This window comes from Aspergillus caelatus (genome assembly GCF_009193585.1).
Source record: "Aspergillus caelatus strain CBS 763.97 unplaced genomic scaffold BDV27scaffold_123, whole genome shotgun sequence".
In the NCBI taxonomy this organism is placed as follows: Eukaryota; Fungi; Ascomycota; class Eurotiomycetes; order Eurotiales; family Aspergillaceae; genus Aspergillus; species Aspergillus caelatus.
In genome coordinates this window covers 76,097-97,863 of record NW_022475386.1, presented here as the reverse complement: position 1 = coordinate 97,863, position 21,767 = coordinate 76,097, and the positions used below count along the sequence as shown (strand labels likewise).

Sequence of the window (21,767 nt, the reverse complement as noted above, 5' to 3'; positions counted from 1 at the left end):
TTTTCCGTCTTGGTCTGCTTTGGTAGCATTACGTGGCTTCATGGATTTAAATTGCATTTTTATTAATACCTGATAGACGATTGCATTTGCTAGCGTGAGCTTTTGTTGAAATATACCATCTCTCAAGTCACTTCGTGCTCTATGCATTTGGAACGTAAATTTGAACGGATATATAGCTCTTAGGAGACTAGTGTCTATTGCTTAACTTGTAGGGTTTAATATCATCAGGTATATCTATAACATTTTTGAATCTTAAGATGAATTAATGCGCCAGAACTGGTACAGAACGCTTAACACTGTCCCAGATCGAATCCTCAGGAACGGGGTTTGCGATCTGGTGCCATTCGCCGTTGAATGCGTTGACGAGCCAGTTAGATAGACCTGCGATTCTTGTTAATTTATTCTCTGTAGGTATGATAAGTCGGGACAAAGACATACGCTCGTATATCATGAAGTGCGCGTTATGGAAGTAGATATTATGATCGGAGTCGGGGTAGAAGTGCATGTCGTAGTTTTGTACATTGGACAAGTCCAGCTTGTCGACGAAAGTTAAGGTGTTCTGGATATGTACATTGTCGTCCGAGGCGCCGTGTATAAGCAAGAAGCGCGTGGCTTCGGAGAGTGCAGACACGTTGGTGATGGTCGAGTTCTCATAGCCGGAAGGGTTGTGTTCTGGCGTATGCATATATCGTTCCGTGTAGACCGAGTCTGGGGACACCAGTGTGAGTTAATCAGTCCTGCTATTCATATTCGAGTGAAGGAGACTCACCGTAGAACCGCCAGTCCGTGACGGGGGCGACGGCCATGCCATACTGGAATGTTTCCCCAGCGTCTTGTTCGAGGACCTTTAGAGTCATGAATCCACCGTAACTCCAGCCCCAGATTGCCATCCGCGTCTCGTCAACGTAGGGTTTCTTAGCCCACATTTTCGCGGTGGCAATCTGATCGTGCGCTTCGTAATGCCCTAGATTTCCTCGCACTGCACACCTCATTTTCCGTCCGCTGTATCCTGTGCCCCTGGCGTCGAGGGTGACAACAATGTATCCTAGGTTTGAGGCAATATAAGATTGGAAGTCGACCGTGAACTTACGGTCCACTCTCTGCGAGGTCGGGCCGTTATACAGTTGGAAGACGACGGGATACTTCTTCGAAGGATTGAAGTGTGGAGGGCGACGCTCAACGAGCTGAAGAGTGAAACCATCAATGGTTACGTTTTGATATATTTCGGTGGGAAGAGCAAATGTTTCCACCATTGAAGCCAGTCTGGGGTTTTTCTCAATAGTTTTCTCAAATGTGATCTCGTCATCCTCGGTGTTGATGATGGCTTGCCACGGGACTGACGGCCCATTGTAGCTAAGCAGCGCATATCCAGCGCCGTCGGAGAAGGATACATCATAAAAGCCAGGTTTGGAGGTGTCAGTCAAGGGCTGAAGATTTGATCCGTCAAGCTGGACCCGGTATACGTGTCGCTGCGTCGGAGACTCCTTCGTAGCAACAAAGTAAACGAGTCCTCTGCGCAAGTCCACGGCTGATGGTGCTTCCACAACTTCCCACTCTCCTGTAGTGAGCATTATAGGATCCGGATTGTCAAGAGGCGTGAAGTAAGCTAAATGGTCGTACCCATCATGGATGACTGTGTCGATGTAGCCATCATCTGGTCGTCCGTTACTGGGGTCCGCCGGGATGAACTTGGTATCATGGGAAGGCTCAACCCAACCACCGTCAAGATTGGCGATGTCTTCGAATCTAACCAGCTTTCCTGTTCTTGATTTCGTGTCAATCAGAAAGATCTTCACCACGTCACTTTCTCGGTTTGTGGCTCGGACAATGACCTTTCCTTCAGAAGCCCATAACACCTCTATGATGATACGATCATCATCAGGGAAGTCGTCGGGGACATTGACCGGGAATACCTCGTCTTTCTCGACATCATAAAACAGCAAATTGACTACAGGGTTCGGAGACCCAGCTTTAGGGTACTTGATCTGCCTGACCTCTGGGTAGTTCTCGAGTCCTGGAGGGGGCCGTTTCCCCGATGGCCTTGACACGAAGTACTGGACCGGGAATTCAGGAACAGCGGACTCGTTAGTTCGAAGGAAGGCAACATATTTCCCATCGTTCGACCACCACGTTACACTCTTGTCCGTAATGACCTCTTCTTCGTATACCCAATCGGGGACTCCATAGAAAAGGTCCTCGCCACCGTCCTTAGTAATGGAAACGACACTTTCCGAAGACAATTTTCGCAAGTACATGTTATTGTCTCTCACGAAAACCACAGCATCTGAACTCGGAGACCAAAGCGCAAGTTGCACTCTTCCGTCTGGAACGCTAGGATCCAGTGGCTGAGCCGACTGGGTTGCCACGTCGAAAATCCAATATCTTCCAGTGAATGAGTATCTCCAGTTTTTCTCATGGTTCGACATGAGCAAAACCTTATTAAGGTCGGGACTAGGCCATGTGAATGCCGGCATCAGGGTCTCCCCGTTGACTCGTACAATAGCCCTGTCGATTAAGATTCTACTGCGCTGACTGTCAACATCATCGTCTTCCTGACTGCGAATATCGTCAACCCGCAAATAGCCCTTTTTATCAACCTCTGCCCTCTGCACTAATAGTCCATCTTCCCCATCTGGGCCAGCAATCCATGAGATAGCGTGAGACCGAGGATTCCACGACCCTGTCAGGACTTGTTGGAGTGTCACAGGCCTTCCGGCGCTTGTGCTCCCCGAATCTGATTCCTGTTGCTGCAGGGTCTCCGAGGCCGTTTGGGAGCCTGTCCTGCCCTGAGTCAAGAAAAGCACTAACGCCAGTACCCAACCTCCCAGACAGAGTATCACCAATGCCCAGAATATCTGACGCGTGCGGCTTCCGGAGCCAGCCTTCCTGGATGATGTAGGAAGGAATGGCTCGTCGACATCTGGTTCTCCATCCTCCACGTCGCGATATTTTGCCTCATCCGTCACTCCCGATGTGTCATTCGCGAAATTGTTGGGTTTGTGTTCCTCAAGGTAGGCTGTATCGACGGACAACCCTGAATCGGTGGAAGATCGGGACGATGCGCCGGACGTGGATCTTCGGCGGGTCATGGGGAAGAACTCCGCATCTTCGAGGTCGTCGGATCTCCCCATAATCATTGGCTTGTGTGGGGGAACAATTCGAAGAGTCGCATGCAGCGAAAAGGTACGTGATAAGATAGCAAGGAGCGTCGGCGGGCAGACAGATAAGGCCAGATGGTTATCGAGGTCGGAGTAAAGCGGTGCTCAAGTTCACGACAAGAGACGTATCCATGCCCTCTCGTAACTGAATAAGTATGATTCACTCTCTCTTAGCGTCCATTTCAATTTGGCCCCAGATGCAAGGTCAGCCTGGGCCCAAAAAGTTGTCTGTTGGAGAAGGACCAAGAGCCGCGGCGTTGAATGGCAGGAGTCTTGGCAACCCCGTTTGATTGAGTTATTGAGGCCCATTTCCAGTTAATTACTTACGTATTGCTAGCAGTGGATCATCATCGATATCCACTTTATAAAGGTAACCAATTCTCTGGAGCAAAGCTACGTATCCTCTTTTTTTTTTTTTTTTTCTCCAAGAACTCTTAAGGAAGAAGAAAAAAGAACACCAAGGTACAAGCGTCTCAATCAGGAACTCCAACTAAGCCATAACAGTCCCGTTTACATTGTGTAAAGTTTAAAGCAATACAGGCTTTGCTTTCGTTCTCATTATCCTCTAAGTCCCCTAAGAGCTTATAGCTTAAGATCGTGCCAAAGCCAGAGAAAGAAAGAGAGAGAGAGAGAGAGAGAGAGAGGCGTTTACATTCAAGCATGTCTCGCAAAGGCTTTATGTCCTCTAGTAAGTCTATGAGCTGCGTCAGATAGTTCAGACCGAGCCTCCTTGGTCTCCATCAAGGAGAAATCCGGTGCTTTGTAGACGAGGTCTCGTGCTTCTATTGCCAGATAACTGCAACCACACTGCGATAGGGTTCTGGAATCCTCATTGACGGTAGGAGTGTTGAGCTTCGGTTGTTCCATGGCGGGCTCATCTCTCGCTCATTTCTCTTCCTTTTCGACCCGGCGTCCTGACCTTCCGAAGAAAACCCCTCTTGTTTGATCGGTATAGAAAGTTAAGCGAGGCGATCTCTTGAAATTCTCATAATGTATGGATATGAATATTGTGAAATGTATAAGTACGTGGTCGGAGCGAGAAACCCTCCATAAAGCGGATAAGAGAAATTGGAAGATTCAGCATAACCGAAGACTTTACTCAACCATGGGCTGTAGACATATGGGATGGGTTTGACCATAGTGCTATTCTTCATAATGCTGTTATAAAATCGTGTAGAGGATTCCATCATGGTGTTGTAGTATGAACGCTGGTCATTTCACATACATGCATAACGCTTTGAAAATCTAGCTCGAAGTGAGTCAACGATGATGAAGCTGCCATGATTATCAACCTTGGGGACACAGGTGGATATTGCTCAACAACTTCAGATACTCCTCGAGTTCCATTGGACGAATTCCGCGGTCAAAAATTCGGAGTGATGCTACAGAGACAGAGCGCGAAACACAAAAAAAGGTATATGAATGAGAGATTCCTGCGAATATTGTGTTAGGATAAATCAGGGAGTATCGAAGACGGACTCTGCAGCAGTCTTCAATTTTCTGTTTTTTTTTTCTTTTTCTTTTCTTTTTTTTGCCTTTGGGCGCCATTGATCGGCCTAATTTCCCGCGTTATATTTGGACAACCATGGTACAGGAAAGGAGAAAATTCGTATCTTGAGCGAATGAAATAGTTTGGCTGCCTATTCTCCATCTGGACTAGGGAAAGTATTAGGATGGACCGAGTTATCGCCCACTAGTATTACTCACATCAAGAATAGTAGCATGTCGATTGTTTGCAGATCCGCTCTTAAGGCGGGGCCACAGGGCTGAGCCATTCAAGTGGACGGACGCGTCAGGAGCATTGTTATTATTGGGTGAAAGAGAGGAATAGGGGAGGTGGAAAATGGGCAACTGGCGGAAGGGAAGAAGAGGAGGAGAATCCGAGAAGGTCCATAGCGGTGGTGCCTCCGCGCAAAGCTAAAATAACTTAACTACAGTACACTACAACTTTATCTCTCCTTCTTTCGCCCCCCCTTCTTGTCCTTCCCACGTTAACATCCATCTTACCCACAATTTTTATTCTTCTTTTCTTTACCTGCCATCCACCGCATTGTATATACTACCCTAGACGGATCCGTGCGAGAGAAGGGGATCTTCAAAGAAATACCAAGAACGTCCAAGATTGGTCGACAATCTCGGCATTGGCCCGAAAAACGTCATTGTCCTGCCTCAGACTCACACCCTGTTAGGCAGACGGATTTTGTTCTCGGCCAGGAACCACCGTTGCTTTTTTACCCTTGGGTCCCATTCTCTTAAATAGAAAGCCCTATAAGGCTGATGAACTATTGATCTGGGGCCTAACAGTCTTCGAACGATCACATTCAACAAAGTCGTTCGTCATGCATGCGGAGAATCCTCTACAGAGTCCCGCCGAAGTCAGCTCGGTCGGACAACAGTCAGAGTCGCAAAATAACGCCCTACCTGGGCAAATCCTCACAGGAAAACAAGAACATTGTCCGTTAATCTCCTTCTTCATATATGTCCAAGTTTTGCCAACTAGCTAATCAATTAAAATCACTGGTACAGACCTTAAGCGCGAGCTCATCGCCCGCCAAGTGCAAAGCGAAATCGTCGAGTTAAACTCCCCCACGGCCCTCCAACGTTTCGGCGCCCCGTTCAGGTCAGAGTACGGAGAAGTCGCCCCAGTTGACTCAGAACTCCCCATTCTTCGATATATCTTCGTTCATCATGTGCGCAATTTCCCTTTTCTCGATCAGGCCCGCGAGAAGGAGTTTTGGCAAGATAAATTGCAAGTGGTGAGTGCGGATCCATTTGCCGGGGGGCAAAAATGAAGGAGACTGACGACACGCATAGTTCCTAGAGTCCTTCGCGAAGAAGCATGTTTCGTCGTCCGAAGATCGCTTAGAGGAGACAAAGCGCAGAAAATTGGCAAGAAAGTGTGAGAAGCTCGTGGAGCTTATGATGGTATCAGGTATCCCAACGGCATCAGGATATGAAGAACGAATCCAGTTTTCGGAAATCGAGGTTGTAGATCGTGGTGCCAATGACAAGGGTCTATTGGTTAATATGCCGGAAGGGAATGCCATACACGGCTGGGATGTCAATGTGGCTGCCGTGAGAATAACCTCTGTCAGGCGGACTGTGCGGTATCATCAGCATGCGGTGAGGGGATCGTCATCTCTGAATTCAACCTGAGACATATGGCTAATGCTAGCGTTAGGAATTCATTCTTCGTGTTCGTCGGGAAGGAAAGTCCGACGTCTATGTGGCCCGACGGTACGGCGACTTCGCGAAGCTTCACAAGAGACTGCGCACCGAGTTTCCCGGAAAACCACTACCAGTTCTTCCGCGCAAGAACAAGTCCTCAACGTCGTCGAGCTTCTTCTCCTCAGCCGACGATGACGCCTCCTCGGTCTCCTCTTTATCGAGCCAGAGTGGAAGTACGCCGGATGAAGGACAACCATCTCGAAACAGCTTAACTCCGGGAAACCATCTGCATCGCTCTGCATCGCGGTCGTCCATGCGCTCATCTTTGGGAGTATCTCCCAAATCACCGAGAATTTCAGCAGAGACCTCTCGAGAGACCGTGCTCTATAGAGAAGAACAGCGGGTTTCGCTTCGAGCGTTCGTTCGCACTCTACTGCAGAATAAGCGGGCGGCAGAGTCAAAGGCTTTAGAGGAGTTTCTAACTGCAGATCCTGTTATTCTGAACGAAGAAGAACTAATTGACATGCAACGAAGGAAGGAGGCAGACGCTATCAGGATAGAAGAACAGAAGAGGTTTTATGAGATTGCCAGACAGCGCGCAGCTGAGCTAGATGTGTACATGGAAAACTTCCGTCGAGATATTGTGGAGAGCAGTAAGTGCAAATTCTTTACTTCTCAATCCCTCAAGCTGATGGTGATGATCCCTTTGTAGATGGCCTGACAAAGTTATTTGCGGAAATTCGGGAGAAGCCGACGGTAGAGGATCTCAGTCCTCAATATCAGAAGTTTGCAGAATGGCTTCGGATCGAGTACGTATTCTTTCATCACCGTGCTCGTTACCTCTATGGTTGCTTACAAAGTCTAGGGTTGCCGCAACGCTGTATCATTTGTTCTTGGCTGAGGACAACTCCCCTGAACTATTCGCACAGTTCAAGAGGATACACTCTCTTGTCCCATACACACTGATGAAGAATGTTATCCGCATTGCCAATCCTGCAGCCGTCATGTCTGGGGTTTTGGATCTTTTCCTTGCTCAACCATTTGGCTCACGGTCTCTTCTGCAGCGGATCTTTTCCATGACTCTAAACGATGGCATCAAACAATTCCAAAAGGCCATTGACTCCCTTGTTTCCAAGGTTGATGATGCATCCCTCTGTCAGAAATTGAAAGCGTTCACAGATTCAGATGAAGCAATTAAGAATGAAATCCGTGCCGAGGCTGAGGATGAAGATATAGATATTCTCGTGGCAATTCTTCGGTCTGACCGTTTCTCTCCCGAACTCACTCCGGAGCAATATGGTAATGTGTTCAATGCATATGTGGCCTGGAACCAAGCAGTGGAGAGTGTCGATGCAGAAATGCGTGAAGGTGCACAATGGTTTGCGAACATGAAGCAGCTACTTAAACTCTACACGCGTCAGCGTGACAAGGCCATGATGCTCAGCATCGTTGAAGAACCCGTTACCCTCCAACTCTTCCGTGACCTATTCACAATATTCTACGAGCCGCTAGTGCGCGTTTACAAGTCGGCAAATGTTTATAATAGCATCACTGACTTCGCTCAATTTGCCGACGACGCCATTCAGGTCGTCGAAAAATGTCAGCGACAAGATGTATCTGCCGATCCAAACCAAACCGTCCAGTCCTTCATCGATCTTTGCGAACGTCATCAAGCGAGCTTCTATAAGTTCGTTCACGAAGTGCACCTTCATGACAATGGGCTCTTCGGCTCTCTGATGGGATGGATTGAGGATATTCTTGATTTCCTACGTCACGGGCCTGTTGGTGGCAAGCTTGACATGAACGCCTTGCTTCACGGGGCTAAGGATGTTGGGCAAATCGATAAAGATAAGGCTCTCGATGAGATCAATGCACTTATCAAATGGCACGAAGACCGCAAGCGGTGGCACCTGAATAAGACCAGGCAGAAGATGGCGGCAGAAGGAACCGGGAATGACCCATTCCCGACATTTAAGGGAAGCGATTTTGGCTTAGACGAGGTATGTCAAAATTGAAGTAGTAAACGAATGGTGACATAAGATTCTAACCCTCCTCTAGGGCGACCTCGAAGACCTTGCCATCTCGGACGCGGAGTCTGATCCCACCGACGAGCTCGACGAGGAAGATGATCTTGACCCCATCTCTGCTGAACGACGACGCCGAGTTAAGCAACAGGATCAACTCCGTCGCACGGCTGGCGAGCCTGTTAAGCCTGAAGTCCAAGAGATTCTCAAATTAGCTGAACCGTTTGGAGTAATGTTACGGATGGTCCTTGCAGAATAGGCTGTGGCTACTACTTTGTCGTGATACCCTAGATATTCTTTTCGACGGCTTTGTCATCATGGGTTTTGTTGATATCCCAGCTGTTGTAGACCAAAGAGAGCATTTCTTGGCTGTGTGGCACTTGGTTGTATTGTTGTTTTAGTTCTGCATTCCCTCATAGCATAATAGAGAAGACCTTTTAATGTTTCAGATCTGTTTTTTTTTTTTTTTTTTATGCGATTGACAAGCCCATATATGATCTATGAATGGCACCTGTTGGAACAAGGTATAGAACAAACTACTGCACTTAAGGGTTGGGAAGCCGTGGTTGACAGCGGGCACTAAACTCCTCCGATCCACATCCCGAAGTCGGTTTCCATAGCGACATCTGTCGACAATTAAGCATCCTATCATTATGAGTTCTCTCCTTATCTCTGCCTTCAACTCTATGATACGCGAGACCGTCATTCCTTCTCCAAATTATGATATCCCCCCAGAAGACTAACAACGGAGCTGCATCCCCTCGCACTTCCGTCCCCTTGCGGGGTTGGTTCCTCGATGGCGTGTGGCGCTGCAACTGCCCAAGTCGCCCCCCAGCGGTCAAACTACAGACCAAGAACCATGGCATAAATCACGGAAGATGGTGTAATGCTCCTAGCCTGTTGCCCCTCTGCTCTAAATAGCATTGGACTCAAATTGCAGTACTAACACACACTAGTCTACACTTGTCAACGACCCCAACAACAGCGCTGCAACTTCTTCCTCTGGGCAAGTGACGCCGAAGCCCGGGAGAAACTCGCCGTTATATCCAACTCAAGGACAGAGCCACAGAACATGCCCCAAACCCCCACCAAAACTTTGCGACATGGAGGAACGGGCCTTCTCACCCCACAGACTGATCGCCCATTTCGAAATGCGCCTGAGTCCGGGTCGAGGAGCTTTCAGACCCCCTCGAAAAGCGCCAAGGCGCGCATGATGACTGAGGACTCCGATGAGTTCGAATGGGCCGATACCATTCCAGACGAAGCCACTACAGCGCAGCATAAGCCTCGCCAGCCGGACTTTGGACAAGCTGCGGGTGGCTCGGATTTCACTCCCCGGAAGACTCCCCGGACAGATTCTTTAACCTCACCCAGTAAACGGAAGCTGTCTGATATGGAGAGTGCGCCGTCCCTCACGCCTACAACAGTGTTTCCCCCTCGGTCGACTGCGTGTCGGCTTCCTCCGGCCTCAGCTGATATCTCGATGACTCCTACGCCGAGCAAATATAAGAATCCGCTCTCTGCTGATTCTGCAGCAGATACATCGGAATTATCACTTCAGGTCATGAGGATTCTAGAGAGCCATAATGTGGTCGTGTCGAGGAAAGCTCAGGAGGAGCTCACAGAGCTAGTAAACAGACATGACCTGAAAACCAGAGGCATAATACGAGGACGGGATATCTCGCGAAGTGCAATCAAGAAGAAAGATGAGGAGATTATGAAGCTTAAGGAAAGGATTACGGTGCTAGAGTCGCAAAAGGAATTGAGTAAGAGTGTGGATAGTGGTTTACGGAGGTAGTAGTGCTTTTGTGGAATTGTGGAAGGAATGGTAAGATACCCCAGCTTGTTCTTCGGCACTTCTTATTTATTGTCTATTTTCGGGTTCGTATGTGTCTCTCCTGTTTAGCTTAGAGCGATTATTGCTAGCAAATATTTTTTTTTTTTTTAAGAAAAAAAAATCAAGGCGGACATATACGCTCGGTTACGTATTCTAGAACATATGGAAACGGCTATATAGAGTCCTTATCTTAAATGTTGTCTTTTCATTTCTATAGAATTGTCTAGCGCTAAACTAAATTGTAGATCTTATCAAGATCTACCAATGTCACGTGTTGATAAATCGCAAACACCCAAAATCACAGCCCAAAATTAGCGCACCAAAAAAACACATTTCTTTGAAATAAAGTCCAAAGCCCGAGCAAACGATGCCCTGCCGGCCGATCACCTAAAGAGCCTTTCAATAAATCCTTAGCCTCCGACCATCAGATAATTATCGTCCATGGAATCCACGACAGCCCCTGACGCCTCCAAGACGCCTAACAGCGACCTCCCCACTATGTTCCGACCCCCGGTGAACCGCGCAATGCGGGTCCTGGATCGCTCATTCTTCAAGAAGACGGTACCGCTATCTGCCGCAACAGTTTTCAAGTCCTCCGATATCTCGAGGGTGCGAGGCCAGCTGCACAAGAGTCGAGATTTGCTGGGCCTTCCGAGAACGAGTTCAATCCGAGAGGTGAAGGTTGATGATGAGGTGAAGAAATGCTTGCTGCTGAGGGAGGGTATCAAATATGATGGTTAGTGTTGCTAGCTGTGCCTCTGGGGGTGCTTATGTCAGGGTGCTAATGCGTGGTAGATGCTACAACATGGTCGCCGACGATCAATGAGCTTGTGGAGAATGGTGCTGTTGGAATTGGTCGGTATGATCTCGAATTGGACTATGATTACTGGACTTACGGTAACTATTACTTTAAAAATGTCTGTTGAAAGAGACTGGAGCTAATAGATTATATTCTAGCCGATATCATGAACGCAATTTTGCCAGAGGACATGCTTGATGAGCTTCCTCAAGGGTTTACCCAGGTGGGCCATGTCTGTAAGTCTGCTGTCTCAAGTCTGCATTTGTTTTCCCTAGTCTGACAAGAATTAGCCCATCTGAATCTCCGCGAACAATATACCCCCTATAAGAGCCTTATTGCGCAGGTGTTGAAAGACAAGAACCCAACAATCCGGACAGTGATCAGAAAGACCGAAGATGTGGGCGCCCACAGCGAATTCCGCACATTCCCCTTTGAGTTCTTGGCCGGCGACGAGGACATGAACGTCATCCAACATGAGCAGGACTGCGAATTCCGTTTTGACTACTCTCGTGTGTACTGGAACAGCCGCTTGGAGACCGAGCACCGTCGACTCGTGAACAAATTCCGTTCGGGTGAAATGGTATGCGATGTGATGGCCGGTGTTGGCCCGTTCGCTGTCCCAGCTGGCAAAAAGAAGATTTTCGTTTGGGCCAATGACCTTAACCCGCATGGATATGAGGTCATGCAGGATGCTATTCGCAGGAACAAGGTGGACAAATTCGTGACTCCGTTTAACAAGGACGGAAGAACGTTCATCCGCTGGTCTGCCAATGAGCTCCTGCAAACAGAACCAGTAACTGTAGCTATCCAAAAGAAACAGAGAAGAAGCGCCCAAAAAGAAGAGACTCCGGCTCCCCCTGCAGAGGTCTATAACCGACCCACGGTCTTCGGTCACTATGTGATGAACCTTCCGGCTAACGCTATTGAGTTCCTTGATGCCTTCCCTGGTGTCTATGCTGGCAAGGAGTCGCTATTTGCGCCACACACATCAACACCTCTTCCGATGGTCCATGTGTATTGTTTCTCCGGTCATTCGGAAAACGAGGTGGACGACCACAAGGATATTTGCCAGCGCATCTCGGAACGAATTGGCTACACCATCACGCCGGAGGATCGGGTCGGGGGGAGTGGAAACGCAGAGCTAGAGCTGGCCATTCACAATGTCAGATTGGTTAGCCCCAACAAGCAAATGTTTTGCGCTAGTTTCCGTCTACCTAAAGAGGTTGCTTTCCGACAGGTATAATGCAGAATGTTGCATATAAAGTCATCGCATTGCAGGAGGCGTTCGGGCCGTGAATAGATTATGCATAGACCAGAAAATAGTCAATCTGATGTTGATACCCTTTCCGCTCAATGTTTTTACATTATTACTACGAATACAATGTGGACTCTCCTTCGCCCATGTGGATGTAGGTCTCATCACTATACAAAGGCGGTGACTCAGATACCGCCTTTTACTGCCCATACAAAACTCCGCCCTCAAGAGTTCTCCCGGTCCCGCACCAGAGTCAACAACCTGCGTCAACAGCCTCCAGCGTCTGGACACTTCGAACGTTAAACTCGACGGTTCATCGAAACGAAGGGTCCATTATATCAGTACATCGCGCGATCTCAGATACAGCACCAAAATGAGCGTCCAATTGCCACCCCCAACACATCGCAAGCGCGCCTTGCCTCAAGGCGAGCTCGAAGCCGCTTCAACTCTCAAACTAGGCGCGGATCAGAATACCCATACCTTGTCGCTTTCCGAAGCACGACTTGTCATCAACAAAGTGCTGGAGAACAAGCGCAGGGGCGGGAAGAAATACGAGGAGCCGGAGTGAGTGCTGGAAGTCGACCGGTGTCTTTCACGATACCGAAGAATGCCATCATACTCACATGCTTCTTACAACTTAGGAACCTTACTAAGACCCTGGACTATCTCGAAGTGTTTGCTCGGTTCAAGGATGAGGAGAATATCAAGGCTGTCGAACGCCTGCTCAATTCGCATACAGAGTTGGAGATGTTCGAGCGGTCACAACTGGGTTAGTCACTTTGTCTTTCGCTTTTTCTTGCCCCTGCTAGGCCTTTTGGCCTTCTAGCCTTCCCTTTTTGAGGTCCTTTCAGCCGAGCCGCTTTTTGCCGTTAGTCTGCATGTGCCCCATTAGTCTAACCAGGAGACAGGGAGTTTGTGCTGCGATAATGCCGAGGAAGCCAAGTCCCTCATCCCCAGTCTTCAACACAAAATCTCCGATGGTGATCTGCAAGAGCTCTTGGATGAGCTGACCAAGCTGCGGAACTTCACGGAGTAATCTGTTATCGCCGTTTCTTATTGGACCATACTTCCTCTTTCGCATCTTTTTCTTACCTCATTTTTATTTCTGGCTGGCTTTTTGTTGGTCTGTAGCATGGAGTTTTGGAGTCGCAGTTGACCCGGAAAGCATGTGATGTAAAACTGCATGATTACCACATGAGAAAGATGATATAATAGACATCTATAAGATTGTTGGGTCGGGAATAAGGAAAACAATGCTGACGGCCTGATAAGAGCCGGGGGTTGCGTCGCGTTGGGAGATAGTGAGGTGACATCGCATGCATTCCTCAAGAGTCACAACCAGTTGTCCAGAGCTAGATAACAAGCTGGCTAGCCTCGGGAGCGAAGAGATTTGATAATGATAAACTCCCGCCGATAACTCATTGGTTCGACCAGAAGGCATCTGAAAGTTTGCGGTAAAGGTGTACGCATGCGATTCCGAGTCCTCATTATCATCCATAAATATTAAGTAATGAAATCTTGGCTCCTGCAAATGACATGCAATACCTACAGTACGGCTCGAACCTGGTGTTACCGCCTACGGCATACTCTGTGATGGTTTCCCGAAACCCTAATTGTTCATATCAACGCTAGTCCCCTTTGGAAGGATTTTCCGAAATATCCTTGCCGACGGAGATTGTACCGTGTTGTATCTGGGCTACAGCGGACTGTGTATTCACTCGTATCGTAAATACACCTATATAGTATATACATACATACATACATCGTCGTCCATTGATACGGGAAGAACTATCAACCATCAATATATACATGATGACGGAATGAGAATGCAGAAAAGCACGAGCTTATAATGTCACTGAATTCACGTTGAATTCTACTCAATGAGTTTCTCTCATGAGTATGACCACACATCGCCCCCCAACTAATCCATCCTTCATGCTATAGATCGGCGAGATATTCTCCATCTAACCCTGATTCGCACAGCATCAGGCACTTCTTAGAAATAATTACTCACTCGACCCCGGGCGTCCATTCCACTCCTTGACCATGACGCGCACGCCTTGGCTCCCTTTTCTCGGATGGCCATTGAACATATCACGCACAATACGGACGTCATCAATTGTGGTTTTGTACAACTCCATATCGAATTCTCTGAAAACTCTGGCGACCACCAAAAGAATTTCAGCCTTCGCGAGACTATTGGACGGATGTCAGTGTGCTAAATTAGAGGGGTGTCTAAGGGAATATCGCATACGGGATGCCGATGCACTGCCTCGAGCCTTTGCTAAAGGCGACCAGGTACTTTTCGAGGCGCTTCCTTTGCATTGGATCTATCCATCGTTCCGGGATAAAACTTTGCGAATCGGGGAAGATGTCTTCGTTATGATGTACGAATAAGCTCGTCATCCCGACCGGCACCTAAGATCTATGGTAAGCGGGAGTAGTCTCTATACGATAAGCCATACGAGAACGAAAGATGCTTACTCCAGGAGGAATAATCCAATCTTTGTATCTCATAGGCTGACCTGGTGAGCTGCGTTGAAGCCGTGTTGCAACAGCGTTGGTGATTCTGCATATCAGGATGAGCATCCAGATGAAGCGACTTTAGTAGATAATTTTCCATACCTAAGTCCCTCCAACATAACAGAAGTCTAGTATATTTAGCAACAGAATCCTGTTAGAGAGTGCGGCCTAGACACGAAATCCTACCAGGTAGGGCATTGCCTCATATTCCACTAAGGACGCCGTCCCATCGCGGTCGAGCCGGTTCAGCTCCTTGCGTAGTTTCTCAAGCTTTTCGGGATTATTTAGGAGATGGAAGGTAATTGTGGCTAAATTTCTGGCAGTCGTTTCTCCACCAGCCGCTATGACAGTGAAAACCTCTTGGCTTAAGCGATCAGCTGTCTTTTCTTCAGGCGGGAGCGTGCTTTCCACAAGAGCATGAAATAAAGTGTCTTTGGGCACACCAGCTCTGTCGCCTGTGAACATGCTGTCCGAGCGCTGACTATCAATGACCAAGTTAGCCAGGCGCATGCTTTCATTTTTCTGGTCGATGACCGGCCCGATGTCAGGATTGATGCTCATGACGAGCCATCGTGGGAGTAGCTCAAAGAGACTAATGAACCAGCGGAATTGTTTGAATTGGATTCCCGCATGCACAATGGCCTGCATTGTTTTGGACCATTGTGGGCTGAAGTCTGGGTCATCAAGATAGTGAAATGAGTGTCCCATAGTGTATTCAACGACCACATCTGTAGTGAAAGCATTAAACGGATGGTACATATGTAGCGGAGCATGTCTGTCCTTCCAGGCGCGCAATCCATCGCACAGTTTGTCAACCATGCCCCGGAGCATTGGTTCCAGTTCTCGAATTCGCTGTTGGGAGAAGAACGGATTCATTGGTTGCCGCCGTATCCGATGGCGCCGATAGTCGACTGTCCCAAATGCAGAAGCCGGTGCTCCAAACATTCCAGTCAGATGTAATGACTTATCTCGCGGGGCATCTCGAGAGTACAGCGCATCATAATATCCAGCATCGTCAATGTGTAGCTCGTACGGGCTGATTCGCACTATTGGGCCATATTTGCGATGCATCTCGGCGATCTGAAAAGTGTATTGACCTTCTAGGAATGAATCGTAGTAGTATTCATACCACATTGTAAAGGCGGCCAGTTTGGGCCCCGGGAAGTGAGCAATAGGCGAAAGCCATAGCCGCTGCAGAGCCAACCAAAGCACGGAAACTGCCCCTGCGACACCGAAGGAGACAAATATCTGCCACCACAGCATGATCAGTTGAGTAACGAACAGGGAGGAAAAGATCCCAACGCAGCCGCGGTAGGTAAGAGGCGACGAGGAAATTCCTTCTCATGTAGCGGCCAACAGCACTTTCCATGAGCTAGGGCTATTCCCCGCCGGTAATCCTCAATGACCTTCATAAGTTCATACCGTTCGTGGCGCATCTAGACAAGCGGAAAAGGAATCCGAAGTGCAGTATTGGGTAAGGAAGATGTGTTTTGACCCCTAACTGTTCCATAAACGGGCCATTAGGCTCAGCCCACAATCCCTTCCCGCTACCCCAAGTCCAATAGATACTCCTCCATTGCGGGCGTGTCAACCTCGCTTACATAGCCGAACTCGATATCATCTTCTTTCGGTTAAGGCGCATGATACAGATTTCCCCCTTGCTTCGCCCGGAGAGCTTTGTGGTGCTCACAGAAAAGCTGCTAGCCAAGGAATTTAACCCTTGGGTCCTCCAAGAGGATGCCCAAGTAGATAACTGAGCTAACGAAACCATATCATCATATATGGCACAAGAAGATAAGTATCCCACTTCACTCCTTATTCAGGTTCGCTTTCACCGAGCAAGATCCGAAGCTGGCGAGTGTACGCACACAAGCCCATGGCCGGCGAGATGCAGACAAATAACCACCAGGAGGGCATCTTTAGCATATCACAATTTTACCATGTAACCCAACAATGAAAGTCGTATGAAGGTTGAATGATGGTAAGTATGGATCATAATCGTCACGAAGAGTGTATGCCATCCCCCAAGGCAGAAGATACCATCGAGAAACCTAGTACCTCATTATGAAAGATCTCAAAAAGGAGTTGGGGAAGAGAAAGCTGTAGCTGATAGGTTGCGTATCGTGATGTGATTGATGGGTGGGACGTCTGCATCTTCATAGATCTATGTACCATTGCGTGACATGAGCTAGGTAATATTCGTAACGTAATGTATACGTATTAATCCAGGGATATTGATATTCCGGGCCTATACTGGATTAAGGCTAGTTGATCTTGGCAGTGCGGTCTGAGGAAGTGGACTCGGGAATACTGTACTATATCTATATGTAGCTAGTTGCTTTAAAGGGAAGCGATTAAGGTGTGCCTCCTCACGTTTAGATTGTACCGAGTCACCAATGGTCACGCGTCTGACTCGTGACCCGACATGATGAATCATTGATTATATCATGCGACAACTCCTAACTATGTATATAAATCTTATTGTATTGTTCAACAATACCTTATTTTAAAAGGGTGAAAAAAGGGAAATAATAGAAAAAAAAAAAAAAAGAAAACGAAAACGGAAATAGGAAATAGGGAAATAGAAAAAGGAAAGTTCCGATCTATCGACTCTTCACGCTCGCAATTATTAATAGCGTCGAGGAGGTAGCTAGGTACTCCGTAGTTTACCTTTGGTCTCAGGATTTGCTACGGAGTTATTACCATTTCTCCGTGCCAGGACTCTCGCCGCCGCAAAGGTGCCCAATGACCATCCACCAATGGATGAACACAGATTTGCTGACGAGGGCAACCTTCATCCACCCTTTCCCCCCTTCCTCCCCGTGCAGCAAAGCGGCTAACCCACATGGGGCTTAAGAAAAGATGTGGGGAAAAGCCGCAAGAGCTGCAGGGCCGATCCCCGTTGCCGGTTTCGCACTAAGCCGATTCTGCCTGGATACACGGGCGGTGATTGGTGAGCAATGGCGTTATCGGGTGGCAATGATTGGTGGGTGCGGCTGAGTCAGGACGGTCCGGATATTCATTTTAATTCGAATCGGGTTAAAGTAAAGGCTGACCTACTACCTGCTGCAGCAAGATCTCTTGTTAACCATGTTGTAGTCGGTCGATATTAATATCTGCAGTATGACTGGGTCGGATAACCATTAGATAACATTTACCGAGGAAAGGTAGACTTTCGATCCAAAATCAAATTTCAGACCTTCAACGCTTTTCTTTTTGGGTTGCCCCGATCCACCAAGGGATTTTTCAGTACGTAATATGAAAAGACGAGGTCGGCAAGAAGCATGATCGCGACCCAATCAGCTGGACCAGGCTTATCTCTGGTCGCTTGTGCCAATGAAGTTTCATTTTACAGACAAGCAGGAACCAAAGCAGCGGGCGAACATGACGTCCAACAACCGTGTATTCTGTTACGTGTGGGAAATCCTTCGTATGGAGAGTTCCGGAATGGGCGTCGCTGATCCAAACCATCTTTCATGATTTCTCTTATTGATCCTGATGACTACCACCAAAACACGGCAGATGGACTTCATCTGGGTATATACGATTCTATTACTTGATGGATTTCGCCATCCGTCATCCTCTCAGACTTGACTTGACTTTACTTTATTCCCTTCATCTCCCACCCCCTTCTTTGGCTTTCTCGATATTCTTTTATTTTTTCCTTTTCCTCTTCTTTGTCTCTCAGATGAAGGAACCAGTTTGAATCATTTACTCCGTACTAGTGGATCGGATACCTTTTTAGATGTGGTTGATCGCGCGGACGGTCCACTTATCTGATATTGCGTGCTGCGAGAGAGAAACTCTGATATCAATTTTCTCATTCAATTATAAGATTATCTTTATCATTGACCATTATCAGTGATTTGATTCGCTTTTTCTATTCAATTATTTGATTTTCTTTGTCCACAAACTCCCCCCCAACCCCCGGATATTACCTGATATTGAATATCTTTTTTGACCTCCGGTTCCGCTCCCCGTCTGTACTTCCCCCAACCCCCGACGTATCACCATTGCCCATTGCACCACGACATTTGGAGGGAGAGAAAAAATTCCCTTCGCTTCCTTCAACTGTCTTCTGATAAGCTTCTCCGCTACCGTTCGCACGTCCATTCCCCGTTCCATTTTTAGTCGTCAACCATTGGTGGGCTCGTGGTCGATCGTCAGCCGGCCTCACGGACGTGTACCTAGAACACAACACTAGATTCCTTCGTCGCTTCCAGACCAAACCTGAACCCCAGAGATAACCCAGATAACCCTGTATCTTGGGGATCCTGGTCTGTGTCCCAGGTATTGCGGAGCTCCTTGGCGGAGTCCCCGACTGTCCCGGTTTCGTTACGTGACTGATTTCCCTTTTCGAGCCCTATCACGGCTCTTATTCGTGAGAGATTATCTCCTATCTCTCGATCTCACCCTTCCCATTATCTATCTCTCTCTCTCTCTCTCCGCGTCCCTTGTTGGCAGACTCCTTGCTGAATGGCTGCCGTTATCACTTTGCAGTCGTCCTCGACGACTGCGCCAGCGGCTTCTGCTGCTTCGTTCCAACCGTCAGACCAACTGCTTCGATCTCGTGTACAAAACCAACCGTCTAAACAACCAACCGCCACACCCCTTTCACCTTCCACATCCATTACTGCCTTACCCCGAGTGCCTGTACCAGGTCGGGATGGGCAAAGTTGTGACGCCTGTCTGCGCAGAAAGAGTCGGTGTGCCATGAACGAAATGGTCAATAAATGCTACTCGTGCGATTTTCATCGTCAAGATTGCACATTTACCCTATCCGTGACGAGTCGCCCGAGCACGGCTGAAGTACAGTGCAAAAAGCGAAAGCTAGATGATATTATCCTGGAGGATGTAGAATCGCACAAGAGGTATGGATTGCCCCAGCCTTAAGTGGGCGTCGAAGGCCGATCTCGGACGTCATATAGATAGACCTGGAGACACTAATCCTTTTCCCGCTGGCAGACCTTCGACCAACCCCCCAGTTTCCAAAACTAACCTTGCTCGTTCGCCATTGAGTGTTCAAGCCCGGATCACACCAGGGTATTGGTATCAGCGAACTCAACACATCGGCTTGACCACCGACTTGGAACCCGCCCTCCTCGAATTCCTCCCCTTGGACCAGAATCAAGAAGGCATCATTGCGTCGTCCCGTGTACGAAAGTTCGGTGACGACGGCACCTTTATGCGGATGGTTAACACCTTGTCCCATGCGGACTCCCCGCAATCTGCCTCCCTAGATGCCATTGAGAGCCTAGTTGCCCCCTATGGCTCCACTTTGATTGATAAGTTTTTCGAACATATTCACCCAACGTTCCCCATTCTCATGGAGGATTCGTTTCGTCACTCTTACCGCGCTCGACAAGGCTTGTCTCCTCTCTTACTGTCCGCTGTCTACGTGCTAGCATTGAAATTTGTGGATGTGGGACCGGCTTCCCAGTCTGTACGACGACCAGATGCTGCTCGTTTGGAGAGCACGGCCTTGAAGTTACTGATCGAGTCTCTACCCTATGCATCTATCTCAACCATCCAAGCGGGTGTGCTCCTAATGGAGAAGTCTACAATTGCCACACACGCGTTGAACGCGCAATTGGTCACTGCAGGCTTTGAGCTAGGGCTCCATCAGGATTGTTCTGGATGGCGGATGGAGACCTGGGAGAGGGGTCTCCGGAAACGTCTTGCGTGGGCATTGTATATGCAGGATAAGTGGTCCGCGTTGGTGCATGGTCGTCCGTCCCATATCGTATCCTTTAACTGGACGGTACAAGATCTGGTCGAACAAGATTTCGCCGAGGCATTCCCGTCCCACGACTCTCAAGACGACGACCCCGTGGGTCACGGCCCGCTCTATTTCTGTCACATGGTCGCCTTAACGACAATCCTCTCCGATATCTTGGATCGCTTTTACACCTTGCGGGCGATCGAAGAGTTCAAAGCCGCTGGTGGTAACCGGACGCGTATGATCTTGGAACGCGCCAAACCAGCGCAGATCCGGCTGAAGGAATGGTTCGGGCGTTTACCTGCAGAACTGAAAATGGAGTCTGGCGGGGACCTTTTCGAAGTCATTAACGAGGACAATGCCCGTAACGGCGCCTTGCACCTGTCCTACTTCGCCACAGAAATCACCCTGCACCGCTGTATTGTACGGTCTCTCTCCCCGAATACCGCTGATGCCTATTTATCGCACATCTGCCGCTCTGCCGCCAAAACACGATTAATCTCAGCCATGGACTTTGTGAATCGGCTTCGCCCGCCGCACCTGAGGTCTTTCTGGCCGGCCGCATCGCGGACCAACTTCGCTCTGGTCGGATCCTTCGGGGTGCTCCTGCGTATCACATCCCCAACCAAAGAGGAAGCCGAGTTCTATCGTCTCCGGCTCTGCGAATACCGCTGGACGCTGAGCGTCAGCAAGAAGAACGCCGAGTTCATGGAGTTCGCTCTGGACAGCTTGGACAACGCCAACACCCTCGATCAGCATGTGCCCGAGAAACCGGGCATTGACGAGCTGATGACTAGCGCGGCCAAGCCGACCGTGACTCAACCCCATCCAGGCACGGCCACGCAGTTGGAAAACACGATTCTAGCAATGGATCAAGGAAATGACAGCGGACGTGGGGGCACTTCGTCTGTTATATCTGGCTTAGCCTCTCCAGCAACATCAGTCAGCGAGGACAGTCTCCACGATGCTGCAGTTCCACCATTATAATCACCTTTCACACCTACCTTCTTTTACCTCCCTCTCATAATCGTCGGACATTAGCACCACCGACACCCCACGAATACCTTGTTGATGCATTGATGACCTCTTCCTGTTTTGTTATTAGATGCTGGGCGTACTGCGAGGTCCGGTTATCAATTGATACCTCTTGTTTTGTTTTCTCTCGATGATCAACTGTTTGATTATGATCACATTTCCCTGGTTGGATGAATGGATCTTTCAGCAAAGCTTGTACATATGGGATCAGGTTATGATTATGGATATAGATTGGATGGCGATCGGATA

General features: G+C 48.4%; 5 protein-coding genes across 5 annotated transcripts; 2 read left to right on the top strand and 3 right to left on the bottom strand.

Moving 5' to 3' along the window:
• Window positions 1–61: 61 nt before the first annotated feature.
• On the bottom strand, window positions 62–3,408 carry dapB (dipeptidyl aminopeptidase dapB). The gene is made up of 3 exons (XM_032067424.1): window positions 770–3,408; window positions 439–708; window positions 62–381 (listed from the first exon to the last, which is right to left on the bottom strand). Exons 1-3 carry the CDS (start codon window positions 3,135–3,137, stop codon window positions 263–265), a joined length of 2,757 nt encoding a protein of 918 aa, XP_031926187.1. The 5' UTR covers window positions 3,138–3,408; the 3' UTR covers window positions 62–262.
• A 269-nt stretch (window positions 3,409–3,677) lies between these two features.
• BDV27DRAFT_130498 (uncharacterized protein) lies at window positions 3,678–4,769 on the bottom strand. The gene has a single exon (XM_032067423.1). The coding sequence runs from the start codon at window positions 4,346–4,348 to the stop codon at window positions 4,118–4,120; it is 231 nt and encodes a 76-aa protein (XP_031926186.1). The 5' UTR covers window positions 4,349–4,769; the 3' UTR covers window positions 3,678–4,117.
• Window positions 4,770–5,497: 728 nt separating this feature from the next.
• BDV27DRAFT_146414 (uncharacterized protein) lies at window positions 5,498–13,277 on the top strand (the record flags this gene model as incomplete). The annotated part of the gene is made up of 17 exons (XM_032070577.1): window positions 5,498–5,612; window positions 5,685–5,914; window positions 5,973–6,281; window positions 6,340–6,979; window positions 7,039–7,135; window positions 7,192–8,326; window positions 8,385–8,579; window positions 8,610–8,629; window positions 9,102–9,187; window positions 9,307–10,116; window positions 10,645–10,923; window positions 10,983–11,084; window positions 11,145–11,222; window positions 11,277–12,177; window positions 12,608–12,805; window positions 12,883–13,010; window positions 13,150–13,277. 17 exons carry the CDS (start codon window positions 5,498–5,500, stop codon window positions 13,275–13,277), a joined length of 5,451 nt encoding a protein of 1,816 aa, XP_031926185.1.
• A 699-nt stretch (window positions 13,278–13,976) lies between these two features.
• Window positions 13,977–16,027, bottom strand: BDV27DRAFT_165698 (cytochrome P450; the record flags this gene model as incomplete). Its single annotated transcript, XM_032074001.1, has 5 exons — window positions 13,977–14,437; window positions 14,496–14,659; window positions 14,726–14,810; window positions 14,867–14,892; window positions 14,951–16,027. The coding sequence occupies 5 exons, from the start codon at window positions 16,025–16,027 to the stop codon at window positions 14,248–14,250; spliced, it is 1,542 nt and encodes a 513-aa protein (XP_031926184.1). The 3' UTR covers window positions 13,977–14,247.
• A 3,038-nt stretch (window positions 16,028–19,065) lies between these two features.
• BDV27DRAFT_11648 (putative C6 transcription factor (OTam)) lies at window positions 19,066–21,581 on the top strand. The gene is made up of 2 exons (XM_032064678.1): window positions 19,066–19,635; window positions 19,730–21,581. The coding sequence occupies exons 1-2, from the start codon at window positions 19,241–19,243 to the stop codon at window positions 21,468–21,470; spliced, it is 2,136 nt and encodes a 711-aa protein (XP_031926183.1). The 5' UTR covers window positions 19,066–19,240; the 3' UTR covers window positions 21,471–21,581.
• The last annotated feature ends 186 nt before the right edge of the window (window positions 21,582–21,767 follow it).

Coding starts and splice junctions, on each gene's coding strand:
- dapB (XM_032067424.1), bottom strand. CDS start 3,137: ATGATTATGGGGAGATCCGACGACCTCGAAGATGCGGAGTTCTTCCCC. Junction 709..769: donor CACGGACTGGCGGTTCTACG/GTGAGTCTCCTT, acceptor TGGTGTCCCCAG/ACTCGGTCTACACGGAACGA. Junction 382..438: donor GCACTTCATGATATACGAGC/GTATGTCTTTGT, acceptor CAAGAATCGCAG/GTCTATCTAACTGGCTCGTC.
- BDV27DRAFT_130498 (XM_032067423.1), bottom strand. CDS start 4,348: ATGATGGAATCCTCTACACGATTTTATAACAGCATTATGAAGAATAGC.
- BDV27DRAFT_11648 (XM_032064678.1), top strand. CDS start 19,241: ATGGCTGCCGTTATCACTTTGCAGTCGTCCTCGACGACTGCGCCAGCG. Junction 19,636..19,729: donor GATGTAGAATCGCACAAGAG/GTATGGATTGCC, acceptor TCCCGCTGGCAG/ACCTTCGACCAACCCCCCAG.